This window comes from Tripterygium wilfordii, chromosome 23, assembly GCF_013401445.1.
Source record: "Tripterygium wilfordii isolate XIE 37 chromosome 23, ASM1340144v1, whole genome shotgun sequence".
In the NCBI taxonomy this organism is placed as follows: Eukaryota; Viridiplantae; Streptophyta; class Magnoliopsida; order Celastrales; family Celastraceae; genus Tripterygium; species Tripterygium wilfordii.
Genome location: NC_052254.1, coordinates 2666364 through 2690032, shown reverse-complemented (window position 1 = coordinate 2690032; position 23669 = coordinate 2666364). Strand labels below are relative to the sequence as shown.

Sequence of the window (23669 nt, the reverse complement as noted above, 5' to 3'; positions counted from 1 at the left end):
CAAGAAGGCAACAAGGTAACAGCATGTGGTTGGATACCACTAATACAATCCAATGAAGAAGAAGAAACCTCACCCCACTGCAATCCTAAGTTACCTGGTAAAGTAACCAACTTCAAACTACTCAGCTAAGCATGTGAGGAACCTAATTTGTAGACATAATAAAGCCAGAAGAGATGAATCAAAAGAAGATACTGAGAATGTACAAAGCCAGTGCATATGGCAGAATATATACTCTGGTTGGAACTTTATATATGAGGATGAATTAGTGAGTTACTAAACAATCATCCTGGTTAATCATATGATCATTCACCACAAATCTACATCAAGGTTCATTATTCGAATCAGTATCGTTGCTCCTAGACGAATCAGATTGTCCTTGATTCGACCGAGAAGAATCGGAGGTTCCTTCATTTTGACTGGTTCCAATAAGCATGGAAACGACTTCCCGCATCGTTGGCCGTTCATTTGGAGACATGCTTGTACACATCAAAGCAATTTTTGTCACAGTAATCATGTGAGAAACATTAGCTTCGTCTTGCAGATCAAGACGAGGATCAAGTATTCCGGATGACAATGAATGTTTCTGTACATAATTTCTCACCAGTGTTACAAGGTCACCACCTTGGTCTAATGGCTGTACTGGTGTTCTACCTGTCAGCAACTCCAATAGGACAACTCCATAGCTATATACGTCGCATTTCTCTGTAACTCTCATGGTGTACGCGTACTCTGGCGTTAAGAGAAACACAGTCAATAAACAGAAAAATCACCATATTAAGCATAAGCATTGTAGCTTTGACATAGACAAAAACAACTCAAAAGTCGAGATTTATACGAAAATGTGAAGTCCTAGAAGACAGCTTACCTGGAGCAATGTAGCCGTAAGAACCTGCAACAGCTGACATTGATTTAGATTGTGGCATGTCGATGACCTTTGCCAACCCAAAATCCCCAACATGAGCTTCAAACCGCTCATCGAGCAGGATGTTATTGGACTTTATGTCGCGATGAAAAATCTTAGGCTTGCAATCATGATGCAAGTAAGCAAGACCCTGAGCTGCTCCGAGGGCAATCATAAACCTCGTTGGCCAATCAAGGGTACAAGATGCTCCATGAAGCAACTCACCAAGACTACCCCTCTCCATGTGCTCGTAAAGAAGTAGATTGGATCCCTGGTGGTGGCAGAAACCATATAGCTTCACAATGTTCCTATGCCTGATCTTTCCCAAAGTCGAAATCTCTGCATGAAAGCTATTATCAACATTATTATTGCTCCCCTCCCTGTGAGATGCTAGCTTCTTAGCAGCAATCGTATGACCGGTTGGCAAGACCGCTTTATATACAGATCCACAAGCACCACGTCCAATTACGAACGCATCATCAAAGTTGTCAGTGGCCACAACCAAGTCTTGGAAAGTGAATTCTTCCTTTGGAGAAAAATAGATGTCCGGAACTGGAGTAGATGATGGTTTCTCTTGTAAAGGAGCCACTATTTCAACTGGACGTCTCATGAAATATATGATAACTACAATCAAAATGAGGGAAATACCTCCTATAACAGCTGAAATTATGGCAACAATTTTACCAATACGAGTATGTCGCCCCTCATTATCCGGAGGAAGAGAGGACAAAGAAGGAGACTCATTGCACCGAGGAAGATGCCCGCCACAAAGCCCTTTGTTCCCAACAAAGCTGCTGGCAGCCATGTTTTGGAAGAGCGGAAAGGATGGAAGCGGCCCTGTTAAGTTATTGTAAGAGAAGTTACATCCAAACAAGCTTGACAGGCTCCCAAATGAGCCAGGGATTTCACCAGTCAATTGGTTGTTGTTGAGCAGAAGGTACTCCAGTAGAACAAGATTTCCGAGCTCAGAAGGGATCGCTCCAGAGAGGCTATTGTAACTGATATTTAAAGCAATCTGCAAGCTTAAAAGGTTACCCAATGCATCTGGTATATTTCCAGAAAACGAGTTGCCACCCATTTGTAGCTCAGTCAAACGTGAGAGGTTCCCTAAAGCAACAGGGATAGTCCCGGAAAGCCTATTCTCTGAAAGCTTGAGAAGCTCCAACTGGGAAAGAGTTCCTATCTCGCTTGGTAAGACACCCACAAAATTGTTACGAGTAAAATCAAGTCGTTGAAGCATCTTGCAGTCGAAAATTTCAGGTGGTATGGTTCCAGTAAGAAAATTAGATGAGACATTAAAGGTTACCAACTTAGAAAGTCTGCCAATCTCTTTTGGCAATTCAGCTGTGAAGTAATTGTTTGAAAGGTGAAGCCTTTGCAAAGTCTGGCATTGACCAATCTCTAGAGGAATCGGCCCGCTGAAACTGTTCTGGTCTAGTTCAACAGCAGACAAGTTCACCAATTTGCACAAATCAGAAGGAAAACTCCCAGTCAGACGGTTTCCAGTCAGACGAAGCTGCACCAGTGTTCTGCAGTTTGTGACCCCAGTTGGTACATTACCGGCGAGCTCGTTGGATCCCAGGTTTAACAAAATAAGGTTAGAATTTCTGCATAGATGGCGCGGAATCTTTCCTGTTAGATAATTTTCCGATATATCAACAACCCAAAGTGGACTATAAACCCCAAGCCCTTGAGGAATGATTCCACTCAATGAGTTGTCAAAGAGCTGTAGCATGAGCAACTCCGTCAAGTATTGGAACCCCGCAGGAATAGTACCTGTAAGATTATTAAGTGACAGGTCGAGCTTCGTCAAATTTGTCAAAGTGGTGAGCTCATCTGGGATAACTCCTGTGAGCTGGTTCTCAAAAAGATAAAGCAAACGCAACCCGGAAATCTTACTAAGCTCCACTGGTATGTTTCCAGTCAATGAATTCTCAGAGAAATCAATCTCCAATCCTAAAGATAGGTTTCCAATCTCTTGTGGAATACTTCCATTCAACCCGTTTCTGTAAATGTACAACCTCTCTAGATATGCAAGGTTTCCAAGCTCACTGGGTATTGGTCCCACAAGATTGTTGTCATAGAGAGCAAGCGTTTCCAAACTTGTACAGTCGCCAAGCTCCTTGGGAATGAACCCGGAAAGCTGATTTTGCCAGAGAATCAAATCCGTTAAATTCTTGAGCATTCCAATCTCTTTTGGTATTTCACCATTCAACATGTTCTGTGCAAGACCAAGATACTCCAAGCTCTCACATTGACCAATCTCGGATGGTAAGCTTCCAGTTAACAAGTTCTGTCCTGCTCGAAAAGTCCTTAATTCTTTAAGGTCTCCAAATGATCGTGGCAAGGAACCGCTGATATTATTACTGTAAGCAACCAATTGAGACAAAGAAGAAATATTTCCAATCTCACTTGGGAAAGGCCCAGATATTCTGTTGTTGCATATATTCAGGATCCCTAAACAAGAAAGTCTACCCAACTCTTTGGGAATTTGGGCTTCAAATCGATTGTTGTTCAGATTAAGAACTTCCAAACTCGAACAATTGCCAACCTCTTTAGGTATTCCCCGCGACAAGTTATTAAAAGAAAGATCAAGATAAGTCAAATGAACTAATCCACCAATGCTGGGCGACAAATAACCAGAAAGATTCATGGAACTCAAATTCAAATACCAAACCACCGGATTGTAATCAAGGGTTGTGCAATTCACACCTTTCCATCCACACGGATTAAGATCATCAGAATTCCAATTACCCAAATGATTGGACATGTCCACAAATTTGCTCTTAATATCCAGCAGTAATTGACCCTCTCTGTTAAGCCCTAATGACTTATGAACCGAAAAGGCAGCCACAAGAAGAAAAATGGTGAACAAAGTATATGATACTCTCTCCATAGCAATCAAACAAAAGACCAAGATGATAAATACCCAGAATTTGCATTCAAGGACCCAAATAAACTACCCAGACAAGAACCCATCTAGCTTCATCTCTCTTCACTCTCACGTAGTCAAATATTGATCAAAAGTCTTAGAAATCTGGTTTGAAATATGCATAGACATACATGAATCAATACAGAAAGACGAAGCATGTATGAAAGTATGAGTCTCTTACATACCTCTCTGAGATTAAACCAATCAAAAGAAAGAGAAAAACAACTGCCTGTTTTGGTTTTTTTTCTTCCCTGGGAACAAACAGGGAAGCTTCAAGACCTCATTAAAATAGAAAACAAGAGAAGAGAAGGGTCTTTCTTTAATGGAAAAGGTTGGGCATTGAATGTTATGAGACAGACCAAGTTAATGAATTGCTTTGCCTTCTTGGGTCTTGGCAGGACAAGTCAGTGTAAGCTTGCAATGAAATTGTCAACTTGGGTTTTGATTACATTAAAGAAAACAAAAAAACCCAGACTTTTCATTTTGTCTGCCTTTCAACACTGATAATGGAAAATCTTTCTTTTTCTTGTGAATGGAAAGGCTGTGGCCCACATTCTCTTCTCCCTCACTCAATCTCTCCATTATTTTACTGATTAGTTTTTTATGACGAGGAATCATGGGTTTTGATCTTATAAAGTTAATAAGTCACTGGGTGCTAATGTGGAGAATTAAACTTGATCCTTCAACTAAGATTCATCTTCGACCAACTTGATCATCCCTTGTTATTTATTTTAGGGCTTAAAAGTAGTATTTTAAAATATTGATCGAACCAGAAATCGGAGGGGTCACTGGTATGATTTAATAACATATCGGTTTGGTCAAATACCGATTCAACTGGCCAGTTTTCTGTATAAATGCTTGTTGTCCGGTTTAAAAAAATTCAAAATTAAGAACTTTTGATAAAAAATAACAAAATATGAAAATAAATAAGTTAAAAAAAAAAACTAAGAGTAAAAATTGAACCTAATTGAGATATAAATGGTTATGTTGAACTTGAACTTTTATAATTTATATGATTTTGTTGGACTTTCTTATAAGAACGTTTGTTAATTTGATATTGAATTTGGTAATATTGTGTTTAATTTGAGATTGAGTGTGTTATTATTGTGTTTTTTTACTTTATTTAAATAGATTTAAGTTATAGTATTTTTTCTAATTTTTCTAATAATTTACAACTATTTTATAATTTATTATGAATTATCAAAATTTAAATTAATTAAATCAAACCGATTAAACCGTTTATTAGTAGTCTACCGATACAATTCGAAATCCGATTTTTAAAACAGAGTTAAAAGCCGAAAGTTTTGCCTTTTTGATGGATTCAATTAAGGCTCAATTTCTCCAGTATTGACATCTAGTGCAACATCTACTATATGCATAAAAGTTATTGGCCAAGCATGCATTGCTTGATAGGAGATGCAAGGGAATAAATATTGTTAAAATCACTGTGTCTGGGATTTGGATTACACTTGTTTATGACATACTTTTACGCTCAAATACTTATATATATTATACATATATATATATAGAATAATTCTCCTATGTGAACCAACTTTGTGAACTTCAAATCTAATGATTGTAATAAAATAAAACAAAAGTAGGGACCATAAATTTTCTGATGGGATTCATCACATCTATGGTTGAAAAGTAGGTTCATAAAGTTGTTTCATACTTTTGATTTATAGGAGAAATTATTATTATATATATATATATATTGTACTGTGCATATCATTTTTTTATACTGTGCATATCATTTTTTTATAACCACTCTCCTTTTTTTTTTTTTGGAGACCGCAAAAGGTATTGTTAAGTGGAAAAGTTATATGAGCGTAGGTCTAGTGGTTTTGGTTTAGACCCAAATCAGAAGTACAAATCACTTAATTGTATAGTATCATTCTCAATTATAAAACAAAATCTTGTCAATAGATAAAAACCTAACCGTTTATTCCCATTCTCATTCTCACGACTAACCAAACATACCGCTAGAGTTACCTACATATTAGTATATATTATCAAACTAATTAAACCACTTCAGCTTAATTTATCATGGATCAACAAGGTATCTTTGGTTGTTGAATTGATCCTGATTTCTTTTCCTTTTCCATTTTTTTGTGCTTGAAAAAGTAAGAGTTGACTATATATATAGGATTTTGTACCACTAAAACACTATAGTTGAATTGCAGCTAGGCATTATCAGAAATTCAGGAGACTTATATGTATATGTGTGTGTATATGTACATATATTTTCCAAATGCAATCATTCTCTCTTTGTGGAATTAAGTCTAGTTGGCCATTCCTTTCTTGCCTAACTTTCTTAAACCCAATGATTTCCATTGCATTTGTATATAATTCAAAGTAGGTTGTGTTTATAACAATGCCATGTGCCATGAAGAATTTGTGTCACTTAGCCAATACCCCTATGATTCTACTTTTTATCATTCCATGATTAAATTAATCAAAAGAGATTAGTCATTGCTTACTACAATTCCCCACACATCATGTTTATTATTTACTTTGATTGATTTTTTTTAATTAATTACTTAATTACATGCTTTGTTGTCCTATACATACATGGGGTGGGGGAGAAGATTGTAAAGATTTCTTTTTCTTTTTTGCTTTTTGCATATGTGGGTTTCTGGTGGTGCTTATTGGGTCCCATGCATAACTCTCCCAATCCTTAAGTGGCAGTCACATCTACAAGGCACTGCTAGTCTGCTACCTAACCATATCATGGAGTTGGGTGGCTATCCTAATTATATATATGTATGGATGGATTATATTACATATATTGCAAGCATGCAAAATATTAGGCAAAGTTATAGCATTTTTTTAGATTTTTTAACTAATTAGGAGAATATTATTTGATCATGATAATACCAAAAATACCCTTCCAATGATAACACGACCTATGTCACTTATGATGTCACGAAACAAAGTTTTCATCCCAAGTATCGACGTGGCAACAATCGATATCGATGACCAAACTCAGTTGACCGACATCCGAGTATCGAGAACATAAGTTCGAAGATATATTCTCAGGTGGCGAAAATAGCCCCTCATCGAAATTAAGGGGACCGAGACATTGGCGAGTTGCATAAAGTGATGTAACCGAGAGAAGAGCACCTCAGAATACACAAGCAGAGTGTCCTCAGAGAATCCCGAGTCTTGAAGAGGAGCGACTCCATTAAGTAAATGAATGAGGATGAGATTCACCCTCATGAAAATTCAACAAGAATCAAGGAAGAATTTATCTACTTTTATTAAAGTTAGAACTCTTCAACTCATATAAAAGGGACCTCCCGCTACAGATAATGGATCCTAATCTTGAACCCTGCATTCTTAATATAACTACTTGAGAGAGAGATCTCCGAACACTCCCTTATTGATATTATATTGACATGAGGAGAGATCCTCCAAGAAGATACTCGGGGTCTCCCGTAGCCCACGTGTTCTAATCTTCAGGTCATTCGAAGAGATACTCACTGACATTGGTCCTATCACCTGATAGACCAAGTTAATTTTGGAGGTCATCATATCGTAAGCAACTATTGACTTGTACTCTTTAGCATCATTCATGACAATTTAAACGTATGTGGTCGGTTATCATTTTCAACATTCAAAGTCTTTGGAAGTGAGGCTAAGTTTGACATTAAATTTCCTTGTTGATTAATTTATGCCTATTTATTTTCTTCATATCCAAGCTATTTATTATATATATCTGTGTGTGTGTGTAACAAAGGAATTATTCAAAAACTCCACCTAATTCTCAAACTTAAGATTTAAATTTCATGAAAAAAATTATTATGTTTAAGCAGTGAAGAAGATGAAAAGAGTTGAAAAACCATGAAATTGAGGAGTACACTCCAAAGCAAACCAGGTAGATAATTTGATAGGACACGAGAAATGATGAGATTGGGTAGGACCCTAGACATGGATTTTATGAAGCCCACCCATTGTGCTAGTTTGGGCCCACTCATAATAGTGACATGGACATTGTTTACGCCCTGGTCTATGAGTGCTGGCTAGTTAGGTCAAAGTGCAGTGAAGAAAGAGTGATGGCTAAGTGAAGGAATCAAAATCTAATTAATGGAATCCAAATGTAAATCACACAAACCTAACTTCACAGAAAAGGGATCTCAAATTCTTCTTTTTCTTACACAGATGAATACATACAATCCAATATATGATTATGTGCCAGTGTGCACTGATGTCTTGATAATCATTCTTTGTTTCTTTCCCCCCTGCAAGAGTCATTCTCGACTCCTTTTGCGCTTGCAGCCAGTCTCAAGCCCGGATAAATGCCCATGCCAAAAATTTATGCAGTTCCATACCATTTACAAGATAAAACATATCAAGAAACATTTAAAAGTAAAGAGTTGCACTTCCTAAATACTATCTTTCTTCTCTTCTTGGTTTCTTTCTACTTATTATTCACTAAAAACTGAGACTGTCCTCGTCAATGACTCTTATATATCTTCAACGAAGACTTTATGCAGAGCAGATCAATGCCGTGCCGACTTTAGAAACAGAGCGGGAATTTCCTTATTCCATACATGACACCACCAAACCAGTCTGCAGTTTGAAAATATTCACTTGGAATAATGAAGGAAATCAAGAAACAATGATGTGGAACATTTCCTCAATCTTCTTTGTTTTTCCTTCCATCTCCTTTGATAAGTCAATATGGATGGTAATAGATGTTTTATGATAAAACATAATAACCATTCTTCCAGAATTTCAGATCCAAATAAACGACTGTCCTATGTCCTAGAAAATCAAAGACAAGATCCTACATAATACAAATATTACACTGTCCACTTTCTCTAGTTAAAATTTCCTTGGAATAAGTAAAAGGTAAACAAACTTAGAATTAAGTAAAGGGTAAAGAAGTCTCGCTAGAATTAAGTAAAGGGTAAAGAAGTCTCGCGGATGGCATCAGCGACAGATAAAATATAGGCAGAACTTACCCAAGGCTCTCACAATAGTGTTGGTGACTTTTGACAGTTTGACACAATCAAATTTCTACAAAGTTCAATTCAACATGACTAGAATAAGTAAAAGGTAAACAACTCTCATACGCAAGACTTCATAATGGACGAAGTAGACAAAATATACGCAGAACTTTCCCCACAAAAGATGTGGAGAGAGAGAGACTGTTTCTAGAAATTGAACTTGTGACCTCTAGGTTGCACCACTGCTACTCTACCTTTGGGTCATATGTTCGTCTGTATGACTAGAATGACTCTTCTAATGTATTCAAAATACCAAAACATCCTCGTCAAAATGTCAAAACACAATATTACTAGAAGCATAACTTATCTAAGTCAACCAAGCTTTCTTTTTAATCTTTTGAGAACAAAATAACTAACTGATGGGAACGACAGGAAGAAGGTCTCCAGCAATGTAAAGGTACATTATATTAAACCATTATCTACAAACAGAACCAGCACAGAATTGTGTATATAAAGCAGTACTGGATGTATCAGTTTCGAATGCATGAATTGAAGTAAGAGAGGAAACGATAAGACAAATGGTCAAGTCACTACTGAAACACAAAGGCAGGCATATGACAAATTGCCAAGTTAAACAATGAGGGGGTGTTGGACATTTTGTTCATATTACATTTGAAAGGCTAAGAAGTGTCGGGAGTAGAATAAATTCCCAAGCAATAGATGGAGGAAAAACCATTTAAGGAACAAATCATCACAAAACAAAAGTGTAACAGGATCAAAGTAAGTGCGGTGACTTCAAACTTTGACAAGATACAGTTCATAAGTTACCAATGAAGTTTCCACCTCCTGAAGGTGCATGCCACCAATTCCTACTAGCAAAAAGTCCGAGTTTTGTCCGAAATAAGGCTAATCGACCATTACTAGTAGAAGCATCTTCAACTATTACTTGGCCAGCCATTGTTGGCAACTCCACAACATCATCCTGCATTCCATAATCGCCAACAGTAGTATCCAAGGCTACATCTTGAACAACATCAAAATTAACAATCACAGACCCTCTACACTCCTGCAACCAATCAGCAATTTCACTACTCACTGCTCTGCATTTCTTGACCTTAACCTTCACCAAATCAGGACAGCCAGAGCCTAGGGCTTTGACTCCAATATCCGAAATGGCACATCCCTTAATACAAAGCCTCTTCAGTGCCATGCATTTCGCAGCAATGCACCCAATCTCTGCATCACCAATTGTGCTGCTACCACAAAGTGCTAATCTTTCAAGCTTCTGGCAATTAGCAGCAATGGCAGACAAGCTCAAATAAGTGGCATTAACACCAATCAACACAAGTTCTACTAGATCAGAACAGTGGTTGGCTATGGCAATTAAACCCTCATCGCCTATCCTATGAGTCCTCCATCCATCAATGTGAAGCTTCCTCAATTGCTTGCATTTCTCTGCCACACAAACAAGCCCCATATTCGAGCATTCTGGAGCTTTAACAATATGCAAGATTTCTATACTTGAGCATTTTGCAATTTCTGAAAGCCCAATATCACTCACTTGAAGCCTCTCCAGGTGAATCTCAGTCAAAGAACTGCTTTTACAGGCTATATTTTCAAGGACTTTATCCCAGTCGCCCAAGCAACGATTGATCTTCAATGACTTCAGATTTTTAGATCCAATTACCAGCGTTTCGAAGCATTGCCCATTCACAAGGTCCTTCAAGGATATCGATTTCAGCGAGGAAGCTGTGGAAGAACCGGGCACGATCGACTCGGCTCCATCAAATAATCCACGGAGCCTCTTTACTGAAAGCTCCTCAAGACCTGTGCAGTGCTCTAGGACCGCATTCATGGCCGATGCGCCAAAACTGCAAGAGCCGCAGGAGAGCTTCTTCAAGCTCTTGCAATTCTGCGCAAACGTGGCGACACCAAGATCGGTTAGCTGGCGGCAGCCATGGAGCTTGAGGCGCGTGAGGTTTCTGCAGCGTAGCGAGATAAGAATCAAAGCGTCATCGCTTAAGCTTACAGATTTGCGGTCACAACGAAGAGCTAGTTTCGTGACCGAGTCGAATCGAGTAAACAACGAAGGCAGAAACGAAAAGATTCCACTCTGAGCATTAAGGGACAGCCGGCGACGGTTCTGTCCTTCAACCCGGAACCACCGCCGACAAACAACCGAACACCGCTTCCGATCTCCAGCGCCGAGGAAATCGAAAACGTAGGCCAAACACTCATCGGGAATATTGGATGACAAGTCCCAGTCCCCGGCTACCTCCACCGCATCCCTCGAAATAATCGGCGACGATAAAAACCGATCGCTCATGGACTTGGAGAATTCTCGGATGTTAACTTCCGCGGTTGTAGAAGACGACTGGCCCATTAGGGCAGAAACTTGAAAGAAAAACAAAGAGCTGTGTGGTGAAGCGAATGGCGACGTAAGAATTCGAGTAGAAGAATGGATTATAAGGTGGTGGGTGGGTGTGAAGCTTTGAATCCCTGAATCGCTTGCCCCGTCAAAGGCGGGTCTTAGTCGAGACCGTCGAAGCCGACTGGTTCAGTCATCGACGCGCTTTTGACCCTTTTCAGTTTTTCTGGGATGCAAGGGTTTTGCGTGTATAATCAACTATTGATCACGGAGAGATGACGCCGTCCACTGATAACGGATAGTGTTCACTCGTGGCAGACTCTCATAGGTCAATACCTCCATTGCCAAATTCTAATGGGTCCGAAACTGAAAAACGAAAGAATTCCCCTTTATTATTCTCTGTTTCTAACCCATCATTGCTTGCTTGTTTGGAGACTGGAAGGAGTATCAATGGCTACATGCAGCTTGGCAACATCCGGTATTGTGTTCAGATCCGGGGGGGTCGTATCGAGTACGAGCTCAAACTCTAGGAATTCCGTTGCTTTCTTTGCCAACAATAATGTCAAGAATGGTTCGAGAAGGCTAGTAGTACGTGCGGCCGATGAAGCCCCGCCAGCAGCGGCCACCACCGCTGTTTCGGCTGAGCCTAAGGCTGCTCCTAAGCCACCTCCGATTGGACCCAAGAGGGGCAGCAAGGTAATATTACAATATCAATTTCCTCCAATTGTAATTTTGTGATTTCCTTGGCTAGGGTTGGAATTGATTCTGTGCTTTGATCCATTGAACATGTGCAATACACTATGATAGAGGAATCTTAATTAATTTGGTTCATAACCAGTTGGATGATATAACCTAGTCTCTATAGGCACCAAAGTGTATGAATTTGGAAGGATCTAGGGTCGATTCCCCTGATGGCTCGAGTTTAAACCCAATATCCAAATGACAAACTTGTATAGTATCGTTATCCGTTACCAAAAAAAAAATACAATTTTGAATTGGTTTACAATCACACCAACAAGCTGCCAGCTTATTTGGTGGGTATGTTGTGATCAAAGCTCATTTAGCATCAGCAGTTACTCATTATAGTTATAGTTTGTGTGTCAATCATAGATTATCCATTTGTAATCATCTCTTGAAGCATCGAATTATTGTTCTATGTTTTATCAATAGAAGAGTGAAAAAGCTTCAAAAAGAAGTTTGTTTGGTGAAGTACATACGATTAACTTGTGTGGTCCGCTGCGTACTTATGTAGGTGAAGATCCTAAGGAGAGAGTCTTACTGGTTCAAAGACGTTGGATCCGTTGTGACTGTTGATCAGGTAATTCTCTTGATCCATAGATTTCATCCGTTTTGGTTGATTTGCAGAATTTTTAATTGATGTAAGTCACTCTACATTTTGGTGCAGGATCCCAAAACGAGGTATCCGGTCGTGGTAAGATTTAACAAAGTGAACTATGCCAATGTATCAACTAACAACTATGCCTTGGATGAGATTGAAGAACTGTAGTGAGGCATTGTATGTGCATTTTCTGATGTGTATTATATTCAACTCTGTAATCCCCCCTGCTTTCTACTCCTCTATGAAATGGTGATTATTTGCTTAAGTATCGATTTCTTTCATCTCTCTTGCATCGGCTGATCTATTTCAATTACGTCGAATGAAAACTTTAAAGTATATGAGTTGAATGTGGATATGTGCATTAGCATTAATGAAGTAGAGATGATTTGTGAATATTTGGCTACTTTGGAGAGAATGACTAGAAATGAAAGACAGTGAAGCAACAGCAGCTAAGAAACCCTCCATGGGAAGGTCAATGAAAGGGTGTATGAAAGGCGAAGGAGGGCCAGAGAATGCACTCTGTAAATACAGAGAGTTGGGGCAAATGGGTTTCTGAGATTAGAGAACCAAATAGAGGCACAAGGCTTTGGTTAGGCACTTTCAATTCCTCATATGAAGCTGCAGTTGCTTACTACGAGGCTGCAAAAAAGCTCTATGGTTCTTCTTCTGCTAAACTCAATTTGCCAAACAATGGTGTTTCTTCAATTAGTACTTCTGCTAATTTTGTTGGTGTTGATAATGGTGAAATAATAGTGGGGGGTTGTGGTAGTTCTTTAGGAGGAGTGCAAGATCAGAATGGTGAGTCTACTAGTGGGAGTAGAGTTCATTTTCTGGATTGGTTGATGGAGGAGGGAATGGGTGTTGGCTTGAGATTGGTGCTGGGAGTTATTTTCAAGAGATGAATGAAATTGGGGGATTAATGGGTGGAGAGGTGCTGAAATGTTGGGATATTGGGTTGCATTGTCCATGGTGCTTGTGAGGTACTTGATGCTTCTAGTGGACATGTATGAATTCTGATCACGAAGAATTCTCACATGCGTACTAACTTTATGCACTAATGATTGTAATAAAGCACAATAAAAGTCAGGACCACACATTTACTCTGAGACTTGTTGCATCTATGATTGAAAAACAAATGCGTAAAGTTGGTGCACATGTGAGAAGTCCTTTTTATGATCATATGTGAATATAGACTATATAATATGTCATATGTCAAGTTTTTTGTCTCATGTAGTCAGGTTGAAAACTTTAACGGATATGACGGTTTGAGTTTAAGTTCAAGTTCATATCATATGTTCAACAGACAATCTTATATGATGTTATTGTCGATTACAAATCAAATTTAACCAAAGCAATACTGCACTATCATCATTTGCACAGTTTGATTGTTTATTTATTTTTATTTTTCCCCTATTTTGGGCCCAAAAGGCCACCTCTATTGGTCTTCAACCTTCAACTTCTTTACTTAGGGCTTGGGAGAAGCCTTTCATCAATTTATTTATAGTTTTAGCAACTAAAAAACTATGTCATATGTGTGTACATGTTGTTGCGAGGATGATGGGTTTACTTCAATCCCATCCTCTGGTATCCGGGATTGGGGGCCTGCAATCTAGATATCCGACAATTTCAAAATTTTGTTAATCTGAACCATTGATTTTATCTAATGGCCCTGCAAATGACACGTGCATTGTCTTGTCTTTCTCAAAAGTGACTCTCAAGTCCCCGCAAGTTCTCTACATACAGATACACAACCTTCAATTGTGTAGTCTGTAGATACGGTCTCGGTGGTCATTATTGGACCTTCCTTCAGCCCCGTCAGTTGCACCACTAGTGCCGGTGTGGCACAGAAGAGAAGTTCTCTAGTGAGTAAACGGAGTTGGAACGACAGATATCGACGGACAATGTCGGACTTCTATGTACATGACTCGTACATCGCACAAGATTCTCTGGATTTGGGGTAGTGATGGAGCAATTCTCGATTGTGATGGTTAATTGATGGTGAGTCTTCACAGTAAGATGGTAACAAAATGGTGATAGTGAACAAGGTTCGGTTAAAATGGTGACGGTGAAAGTGAGAGTCTGGAGAGACAGACTGATGAGAACCATATCTGAAGAAAATTGAGACATACACCTGTCCACCTCTAAAATTAAGTTATTGTCTGGATTTAAACCAATCCGGATTTGATCAATTAAGTATGTTCGAAATCCAATACATATTAGGTTATGAACATGTAAGTATGTAAATATTTCATAAATATGTATTGTTATCCGACCCAAAACCGACTCAGAATCAAATTTTTTTTTTTTTTTGGTCACCCCTACATATTGTGAGAAGAGGAGATGATAACGGAATGACATCAAATGGATACTAGCCACGGCCGAGGATGAGAGAGTAGTTAAAGGAATGGGACCCAAGAGTTTATTGGTGCACATGGGTAAGAGTTTATGGGTGCACATGGGTTGAGTAGGGTGTCCATATCCATTTCATTCTCCCCCCCTTCCCTTTAACCTCTAAAAGTCTTCACTTATTTATTTTTTTCCCTCCACAAATTCATATTTTTCCTAAGGTTCCTTGAATCAGGCCTGCTTCTTCCAACCAAATCTAGTTAGTGTCTTGTCATAAAGTAATTTTCTATTTTGATTATACAATTAATAATTCAGATAAATCCAATCATATACACACACATGACATGGGTTACAATATGTCTACTTTGTTTGCATTATTGATTTATTGTTGTCACTTTAAGAAAGCCTGGTCCAACTATTGACCAATGTAAGTAGTGGTTTTCCTTTTCTGATAGTAATCAACTTTATATGTAGAATGGAAAATACAAACAGTTTTATGACTTATATCCCTAACATTTTTCGTCCATAACCGGTTATAACAGTATTACGTTATTTAATTTCATTGAAATTCGTTATTACGTTGTCTAATTACATGTTATGATTGATTATGACTAAATTTGTTAATGATACATAACGCTTTCGAAATACAAAACCTTCATTTTCCAATCATTTTTTTTTTATTCTTGAAAAAGTAAAGCTTATATATTGTTAAACACCCAATCAACTAATTTTGAATATCTCATCAGGAAAAAAAATAAAAAAAAGGGCTGATTTATTTTTTTTACTTGATATAAACAAAACAAATCACTGAATTTTAAGGGAAAAAAAAAACCAGATTTACTCAAATATGACTGAAGGGCATCAATACCGTTTTGGCCATGACTATGACGGCAAGAAAGTAAAATTGTGGAACGACATGAGGAAAGATTGTACAATACGGCATCGAGAGCATCAAAACAATTATACAAATAGATTGATGAAATTAATTATTTTGCCATTCAATCCAATAAATTAATTTATTACGTTGAGACATTTCACATTATTTATACTATAATTCAATACTCCCCTTTGCGTGTGGGTTGAACAATCCAACGGTCCAACACTTGCACAACAAATGAGACCCAACATTAGGGGCTCTCACGAAGACCCACACTTGGGGAAATAATAAATTGGGGGTTTAAATTGCAAAAACAAATATTTGAAACTAGGTCTCATGTTTTGATATCATGTTAAGATTAATTATTTTATCGTTCAACTCAATAAGTTAACTTGTTAGATCAAAGGGTTTCACATCGTTGATATCATATTCTAACACACACAAACCCCAAGAGAGTGGTGTTTTCACAACCCACGCTTCACTCATTTGGTTTCCTCACTTTCTCTATAAAGACAACTTACTTTTGTCATTTTTGGGAGAAAAAAGATTTCAAGATTCTCTTCCTTTTTGCACCTCACTATTTCTTTCTTTTGTTTTTATTTCTTTTGACTTTTTTTAAGGTATCTAAATAAAAAAAAAAGGTCGATTGTCTAAATAAAAAGCTCTTCTTATAATTCAATGGAGTCTATATGTGAGAGGGGATGACCCACTCTATATTCATCATAAGTTTCAAATAAATTAACAATCACTATATCTAATCTCTTTGTCCTATATTAACTTGGTCTTTTTTTTGATATGCAATACAAATATATGTTTATCTTTGTGTGAAAAATGTAAAGGGGGTGGTTGGTGTTTCAATTATATTTTATAAGTGTAAATGAACTTTGGGCTTGGGCTTTGATGATTCTTAATTAATAGCATAAAGTTAAAATTGCGAATAATGCGTCTTAAAAGGCGTTTATAACTATTTACGTCGAGGATTTTGATTTATAGTTAAGGATTTTAGGTCTTTATCGGATAACGGATGGTTTTGAATTTCGAGATTTTTTGAAAGATTCAAAATGACCGAGTTGACAAAAGATGTATATTTTCTCTATCGATGAAAGTTACCATCAACTAACTAAAATAAATCATTCAATCCAAATCAATAAAATTAATTTTGGTCAGAAACCAATCAAGACCAAATCTTTAGACATAAATAATTATAGAATCACATAATTGATAAGAACCCGTTACTAAGCGCACAAGTAAGGTCTATACGGAGGAAATGCCTCGCAATAGAAGTCTCTATATCAGTTTTAATCGATGGGATTAGACGTCTGTGATTAAAACAGTAGGACTACATGGGCCTTGCGGACAATGAGCAGATAATTCTGTTGACTATAAATACACTTGCTTATAATATAATTAATAAATGTAAAACACTTGACAAATTGTTTAAAGACTTGAGAAATTAATAAATAAATAAAGCAATAAATAAGGGAGGCTGAAGTCAGGTATGTGCTGTGAGTGAAAGCGATTCATTCTCTTTTGTAATTTATTTCAGCCAACCACCGTTGCTTACAGCTGTACTCACGACCCTTCCCTCTCTCCTCTTCCATACTTTTTTTTTTTTTGCAGAAAAAATTATTTAGTTTCCACATCAAGAATAAAAATAAAGTAATTCCATTTATTACTTTTTCTTTTTATTTTTCCACAATAAAATGTGCTATATTGACGTTCTATAAGCATAAAGGATTCTCCTTTACTTTCAACTTTCCCCAGATGATGCAAAGAATTCTGAATTCCAGGAAGAGGAATAAGAAATCAAGAAACTGTTGCAGAGCATAATTGTCCTGTAAATCAATAGAATATTTTACCAATTCCACTTTTTCTTTTTTTCTTTTTTGGGAAAAAATAAATACCTCTAAATATAAATAAAATGAATATATGGGCAGGGAAAGAGGAGGGCAGAGTTTCTTGTTTCCTCGTGATCCGTGCGTAGTCTGCTTGACATCCCACATAGCTTTGTCGTTTGATTTGTTCCTTTCAGGTGACAAGTAGTACAATTCACATTCTTACAAAAAAAAAATTGTAGCTTTTGGGAAAGAGGGACAGAGGCCCAAAGAGATCTTACTTTTACGAGTTTCCGGTGTTTATCCGACGCTGGTTAATTCCTACACTCTCAAATGATGTAATTATTTTCTGGGTATTGTGTTTCATCAGGGATTTGGGAGAATTTGAACAACTAGAAACCAACTGAAAGCTTGGTGAAAGTCAGGTGAGTTTACTCTCTGTTTTCCTTTTATTGTTTTTTCCTTCTGTTTATGATTGGGTTGCTCCACTTGTTGCCCATTGGTTTGTAATTGTAGGTTTGACTTTGCTCAATTGGTTGTTTTTGTTGGTTCTAATTAGCGGTTCTGGGATGGGTGTATGTGTGTGTGTATATATATATGTATGTATGTATGTATCAAACTGTAATGGGTTTTGTAAGTTTTCTGTCTATTTGATGGAGAAGTAGATGAATAGAAAAAATAATGGGAATTTGAAACATTAGATGTGTCATTGCTTGGAAGTTAAGGTTCAGCATAAACTTAGCCAATGTTTGATGTTGAATTTTTTCTTTTTGCAATCATACCCAAAATATGATAATTAACATAGAAGTCCTGGTTTCACTTTCCTTCCTGTCCACTTGTTCCTCTGTCTGTGCTAATTGAGCTCAAGGTGGATCAAATAGAATGTCAAGCATACAAAAATAGGCATCCTTTGTCACATGGTTGCCGGTTTTGGCAGGAATGTTCTTTCGACCATATTGCTGATTCTGTAAAGGTGGCATCCAGAGAAGTAGAACTGTCAAAAACCCAAACCACAAAGGACTAGCTATAGTAACTCCTGCGATTCTGCGAATTTTTTTTGCCTTACAACCAGAAGGCTTGCAATTGTTGATGACTTTCAAAATGCTTGTAGCCTTTCTTTAGTTACTAGAGAGTGATAAAAATAATTTATCGATGATCTTAAACCTTTTCCTGATTTTCTGAAAGCAGAAGATTAGTTTCGGGATGAGACTATCTTATGTATATGTGTTGCAACAATTCATATTCTTGTCGGTTAATTTGAAATGCAGGTTTCTCCATCTCTTGGTTGCTATAGTATTCTAACATATTGGCACTTTTTTGATTTAGCCTCTTACTGAGGCATTGTAATCATTAGCATGAATACTCGATAATCTATTGACTTTCAGCTTGTTTCAAATTAGCATGCGTTGGAGGTTTTATATGATTTAACTGTCATTAACCCACCACTATGACAGGGTTCTTGATCTGATGGGCAGAGATTTGTGACTGGAATGGATCCTCAGGCCTTTGTCAGATTGTCAATAGGGTCACTGGTGCTGAGGCTTTCAGGAACAGCGCTAAATACTTCAAAATCTGGACTCCATGCATTTTCTTCTCCGTGTTTGTGTGAGATACGACTTCGAGGTTTTCCAGTGCAGAAAACATCGGTCCCTTTAATATCCTCACCTGAAGCCACCCCTGATAGTCACAGCATTGCCTCAAGCTTTTATCTTGAAGAAGCTGATCTGAAGGCATTGCTGACACCTGGTTGTTTCCATAACACTCATTCCTATCTTGAGATTGCTGTTTTTACAGGGAGAAAGGGGTCGCATTGTGGTGTTGGCATCAAAAGGCAGCAGATTGGGACATTTAAACTAGAGGTGGGTCCAGAATGGGGTGAAGGAAAACCAGTTATTCTTTTCAATGGATGGATTGGCATTGGAAAAAACAAACAGGAGAGTGGAAAACCTGGAGCGGAGCTTCATCTGACAGTGAAACTAGATCCTGATCCAAGATATCTTTTTCAGTTTGAAGATGTGACCACATTGAGTCCTCAGATAGTTCAGCTTCGAGGTTCCGTCAAGCAGCCTATATTCAGTTGCAAATTTAGTCGAGACAGGTGATATGATTCATTTGGCTTGTTTTACAATTTAAACATCTTTAATCTTTTGAACACAACTCTCATCTCTTTCGTTTGCACTTATTGATGCTTGAAAGCCGTGTCAGTAACTGTTTAGGCCTTTGAAATTAAGAGGAAAAATTGGTTCAGAATTGATAAGTAGAAAAGAAAAATTGGTTCAGAATTGGTTCAAAACTGTTAACAAATGATTACCAGGATATTTGACTTTCTCAACTAGTTTCCTGATTCATATGGTTTTGGCTCCATTTGTTTAAGGAATTGATCGCCATTTGATTTTGAGCAGTTTTTCTGTGTGTCATTGTGCATGCACTTTACACTGAAAGCAGTACTTAATAATGTTTCTGTGCTGTAAAAGAAAAAGCACATGAAAATTTCACTAATCCATGGAGGCATAAGAAAAAATTTACGTAGGAAATGGTCTCCTGTTAGTTTGAAATTGGTTTTTTCTTCATTACAACGTTGTTAAAATGAATCTTTGGATGGTTATGATGATTTTATAGGGTGTCCCCGGACCCGTTAAGCAATTACTTGTTGTCCTTTGCTGACAGTTTGGAATTAGAGATAGAGAGAAGAGAAAGGAAGGGATGGAAGGTGAAGATACACGATCTTTCTGGCTCGGCTGTTGCAGCAGCCTTCATAACGACTCCCTTTGTGCCATCAACAGGTTGTGATTGGGTTGCCAAATCCAACCCAGGAGCTTGGTTGATTGTTTGCCCTGATGCTCGCGGACCTGAAAGCTGGCAGCCATGGGGAAAGCTGGAGGCATGGCGCGAACGTGGCATCAGAGACACCATCTGCTGCAGATTTCACCTTCTCTCTGAAGGCCAGGAGGTAGGAGAGGTTCTTATGTCAGAGATATCCATCAGTGCTGAAAAGGGTGGTGAATTTTTCATAGACACTGACAAACAGATGCAAACCGCTGCAACACCAATACCAAGCCGACAAAGTAGCGGAGATTTTTCGGGATCAAGTCCTGTTGCAGGTGGATTTGTCATGAGCTGTAGAGTGCAAGGGGAAGGCAAGAGCAGCAAGCCATTGGTACAGCTTGCCATAAGACATATAACATGTGTGGAGGATGCTGCCATCTTTATGGCTCTCGCCGCAGCTGTTGATCTTAGCATTGTGGCATGCAGACCTTTCCCTAGAAGACTCAGGAGAGGTTCTCGCCATTCCTTCTGAAACCATGGTCATAAATTCTCATGAACAGAAGATGACATTATTTTTCCTTGGTTTTCTCATCTGTCGATCTGTATACCATCGCATATGGTTCATAGAACTCTGCGGATTTGCCATCTCTGGTGGATGTAATCTAATTTGGGATAGCGGGAACAAAAAAAAAACACCGGGACTCTGAATTGTCCGATAATGGTATTACAAGGGACAATGTTCTACACCATTTCACTCACATTTTCAATTTCTAGTCGTCAAATAAAAGCAATCATTCCAACTTGTTTCACCTTGAAAAAAAATGCAGCAATTCTTTATGTACACAAGGGGGAAAACCAGTCACAACAAATATTTTGAGCACAAATATCAGACAAATTTGAAACCCACAAGAAGCCTAAGTTCCCTTTGATTGCACCATGAAAACAGACCAAAGCAAATCCATCAACATTCACGTCATGTTCTTTACTTCAATCCTGCCAAAAAAAACTCGGACGCTAATCTTCAGTCGTTTGAAACAGCTTTTCAACCTCCGTTATAGTGGTTCGAGCATCCTCCATTTCAAGACCTTCTTTCTGATCCAATTCTTCCAGCTCAGCCTAAAATACAGAAAAAGTTTTGAATAAATGGCACATACTATTATACCATCACTTTGGAAAATGATTCATGATTATTCAATAGCATTCATTATACAAATTATTATACTGAAAGCCAAGGAATTCATAGTACTAATTTCTCATACTAAGGAGAGAACCTCCTTTTGAATGTAAGCAAATGAGTTCCAAAGGACATGTAGTTTCACTAACAAACTAAAGAAAAAAATCAGAACTAAGAACAACGGCAGGAACCAAACTTCAGTTAAGCCGGAATTTTGCATAAGCATACATGTGAATTACCCAACTAATTAGCTATCCAGGCTCTATTGCATTACATTCGGTAAACACAGTGGCTACCTAGTTCCACCAAGACATGCAATTCCATCCAGAGGGACCATTGATATGAATCCCAGCAAGCAGCCCAAAGTGCTTGGGTGTGGGATTCGACATCCAACATCATGGCTGATGAAAACCTAATGACACTTATAGTGCACCAAAGAAATTATTCTCCAGACATACTCATAATCTAGCAGCCAAAGCAACTAGGTAATTAGTCATGCAAGTCTGCTTATTCTAATGTATGAATTGTGCTACTCTCAGACGACTTTGGCAGGCTAGTGTCAACATATACAGCAAAAAAACTAATGATACAATGTTATCTGACAGCACAAAATACTAATGATACAATATTATCATACCAAAGCTCCTTTCAGGTCTGCTAGCGAGGACTCTAGGCGCTTGTGACAGTCTGGAATCATCATTCTTGACTCAGCCAGAACATTTTCCTGTACGAAGAGATCAAGACAAGTGGGATTTCTTTTCTCAAAATGAAACAAACATGAAAATCCAAGAGATTAGTGAGCATAATTCTCTATTAGAATGATTAATAAAATAATTCAACAGAGCTAAAAACTTCTCAAAGTTTTAAAACTTAAGACCAGCAATGAGCAAAAGAAAAATACAAAACTCAGTATGATGGCCCAATAGTTTAATCACATACAAAAATTGAAGATCACCCAAAAATCAATTCATATGCAAAACTTCAAAGGGCGGGATTACCTGTTGCTTAAGGTCGTAAGGGTCAGCACCTCTTTCCTTCATTTCAGAAGTCTTGACAGCTTCTCTCTCAACTTCTTTTTCATAGGAATGAAGCTCCTTCACAATGCGTTTGCAAGTACTTGTCTTGATTTTCAAACTTCGAAGGGTCGCCATATGAACCTATCACCCAGAGAAGAAAAAAAAAACCCACAAATTTACACCCGATCAGGCATTGCAATAGTTTCGATTTCTCCTACAAAAACAGGAAATGCAAGAAAAATAAAATAAAACCAAAGTTTTGGCAAAAAATCACGTAATATCACACTTTATTGCAAAAAAACACATCGCAGCAGAGAAAATCTGAGCGAAAGAGAATGAGAAGAAAGAGCAGAGTACATTGTATGCGTGAGAAAGAAGGACACGCGAGCTTACCTCGTAAATCAAGACAAGAGGGATCGGTCGGATCGGACGAGAAAAGAGGCGCTCTGTAACCTCTGTTATGTGAGGCAGAGACGGAGATGGAACTGAAGAGGAGACTGGGCTTGGGCCTTGGGAGATTACTCATTTAGACCCCATGAATCTTTTGGGAATCACCTGTCTCTAAAAAGCAAGGAAAGTTGTGCAGATAAACCCTTTCGTTGGGCCTCATCGACGACCAAGGCCACGACCTTACTTGAACAGGATCCGTTATATTCTCTATAGGCTCGTACCTCTGTGTCCTTGAGTTCTAAGGAGACAGAAACAGAACTCTGGTGGATGAATCGTGGGTGGCCGTGGTGATCAGAGCGTGATTAACAGCATAATGGTTCCTGAACCAATGATGCAGTAGAGGACCGTTCTCAGCCATCCATGGCTGGGATGGTCACACGGTTGTCTGACAGACTTCCCATCTTTTTTTGAGTTCTTATAATAATTTTCTCTCTAATCTACTTTGTTTTTTAGGGACTTATTTATATAACCAGAACAGACAACTGGGTGGCAAGGCTGTGAAAACACCATTTCATGTATTAGCCTAATCACTGCAAGCAGATTAGATATCATTCCTTAAAAGTTTGAAGACAGTAATGTAGATTTCATCACGACAGCAACTGCCTGTTTCATGTATTACCCAGATAAAAACAATTCACATCAAACCAGATAAACTGAATGAGTTCCCACATCCCTGGAGCACTTTTGGGTCTAAGTCAGGGCTCAGGAGGCTT

General features: G+C 38.1%; 5 protein-coding genes and 1 non-coding gene across 8 annotated transcripts; 3 read left to right on the top strand and 3 right to left on the bottom strand.

Moving 5' to 3' along the window:
- Positions 1–198: 198 nt before the first annotated feature.
- Positions 199–4281, bottom strand: LOC119993051 (probable leucine-rich repeat receptor-like protein kinase At5g63930). Its single transcript, XM_038839958.1, has 2 exons — positions 866–4281; positions 199–729 (listed from the first exon to the last, which is right to left on the bottom strand). The coding sequence occupies exons 1-2, from the start codon at positions 3795–3797 to the stop codon at positions 323–325; spliced, it is 3339 nt and encodes a 1112-aa protein (XP_038695886.1). The 5' UTR covers positions 3798–4281; the 3' UTR covers positions 199–322.
- A 5074-nt stretch (positions 4282–9355) lies between these two features.
- On the bottom strand, positions 9356–11334 carry LOC119993232 (F-box protein SKIP2-like). The gene is given in 2 exon segments (XM_038840259.1): positions 9356–9650; positions 9653–11334. Coding segments are annotated over 2 exon segments (1557 nt in total). The 5' UTR covers positions 11169–11334; the 3' UTR covers positions 9356–9609.
- Positions 11335–11490: 156 nt separating this feature from the next.
- LOC119993233 (photosystem I reaction center subunit IV, chloroplastic-like) lies at positions 11491–12773 on the top strand. Its single transcript, XM_038840260.1, has 3 exons — positions 11491–11849; positions 12406–12471; positions 12559–12773. The coding sequence occupies exons 1-3, from the start codon at positions 11508–11510 to the stop codon at positions 12658–12660; spliced, it is 510 nt and encodes a 169-aa protein (XP_038696188.1). The 5' UTR covers positions 11491–11507; the 3' UTR covers positions 12661–12773.
- A 4664-nt stretch (positions 12774–17437) lies between these two features.
- On the top strand, positions 17438–21070 carry LOC119992928. Its single transcript, XM_038839767.1, has 3 exons — positions 17438–17975; positions 19005–19648; positions 20218–21070. Exons 2-3 carry the CDS (start codon positions 19041–19043, stop codon positions 20846–20848), a joined length of 1239 nt encoding a protein of 412 aa, XP_038695695.1. The 5' UTR covers positions 17438–17975; positions 19005–19040; the 3' UTR covers positions 20849–21070.
- Positions 21015–23403, bottom strand: LOC119992929 (tubulin-folding cofactor A-like). Of its 3 annotated transcripts, XM_038839771.1 has the most exons (5): positions 22900–23398; positions 22785–22791; positions 22489–22643; positions 22128–22214; positions 21015–21432 (listed from the first exon to the last, which is right to left on the bottom strand). In XM_038839771.1, the coding sequence occupies exons 3-5, from the start codon at positions 22639–22641 to the stop codon at positions 21331–21333; spliced, it is 342 nt and encodes a 113-aa protein (XP_038695699.1). In that variant the 5' UTR covers positions 22642–22643; positions 22785–22791; positions 22900–23398; the 3' UTR covers positions 21015–21330. The 3 variants fall into 3 exon arrangements, with proteins under 3 accessions (XP_038695699.1, XP_038695698.1, XP_038695697.1); XM_038839770.1 differs by lacking the exon at positions 22785–22791 and having other exon boundaries at positions 22489–22720; positions 22900–23403; XM_038839769.1 differs by lacking the exon at positions 22785–22791 and having other exon boundaries at positions 22489–22647; positions 22900–23390.
- On the top strand, positions 23131–23351 carry LOC119993917. Its single transcript, XR_005466610.1, has one exon. It is a non-coding gene; the product is annotated as a small nucleolar RNA U3 (small nucleolar RNA).
- Positions 23404–23669: the final 266 nt, after the last annotated feature.

Coding starts and splice junctions, on each gene's coding strand:
- LOC119993051 (XM_038839958.1), bottom strand. CDS start 3,797: ATGGAGAGAGTATCATATACTTTGTTCACCATTTTTCTTCTTGTGGCT. Junction 730..865: donor TTACGGCTACATTGCTCCAG/GTAAGCTGTCTT, acceptor TCTTAACGCCAG/AGTACGCGTACACCATGAGA.
- LOC119993233 (XM_038840260.1), top strand. CDS start 11,508: ATGGGTCCGAAACTGAAAAACGAAAGAATTCCCCTTTATTATTCTCTG. Junction 11,850..12,405: donor GACCCAAGAGGGGCAGCAAG/GTAATATTACAA, acceptor GTACTTATGTAG/GTGAAGATCCTAAGGAGAGA. Junction 12,472..12,558: donor CCGTTGTGACTGTTGATCAG/GTAATTCTCTTG, acceptor ATTTTGGTGCAG/GATCCCAAAACGAGGTATCC.
- LOC119992928 (XM_038839767.1), top strand. CDS start 19,041: ATGGATCCTCAGGCCTTTGTCAGATTGTCAATAGGGTCACTGGTGCTG. Junction 19,649..20,217: donor TGCAAATTTAGTCGAGACAG/GTGATATGATTC, acceptor CTTTGCTGACAG/TTTGGAATTAGAGATAGAGA.
- LOC119992929 (XM_038839770.1), bottom strand. CDS start 22,641: ATGGCGACCCTTCGAAGTTTGAAAATCAAGACAAGTACTTGCAAACGC. Junction 22,215..22,488: donor CTTACGACCTTAAGCAACAG/GTAATCCCGCCC, acceptor CTCTTCGTACAG/GAAAATGTTCTGGCTGAGTC. Junction 21,433..22,127: donor CAGACCTGAAAGGAGCTTTG/GTATGATAATAT, acceptor TCTGTATTTTAG/GCTGAGCTGGAAGAATTGGA.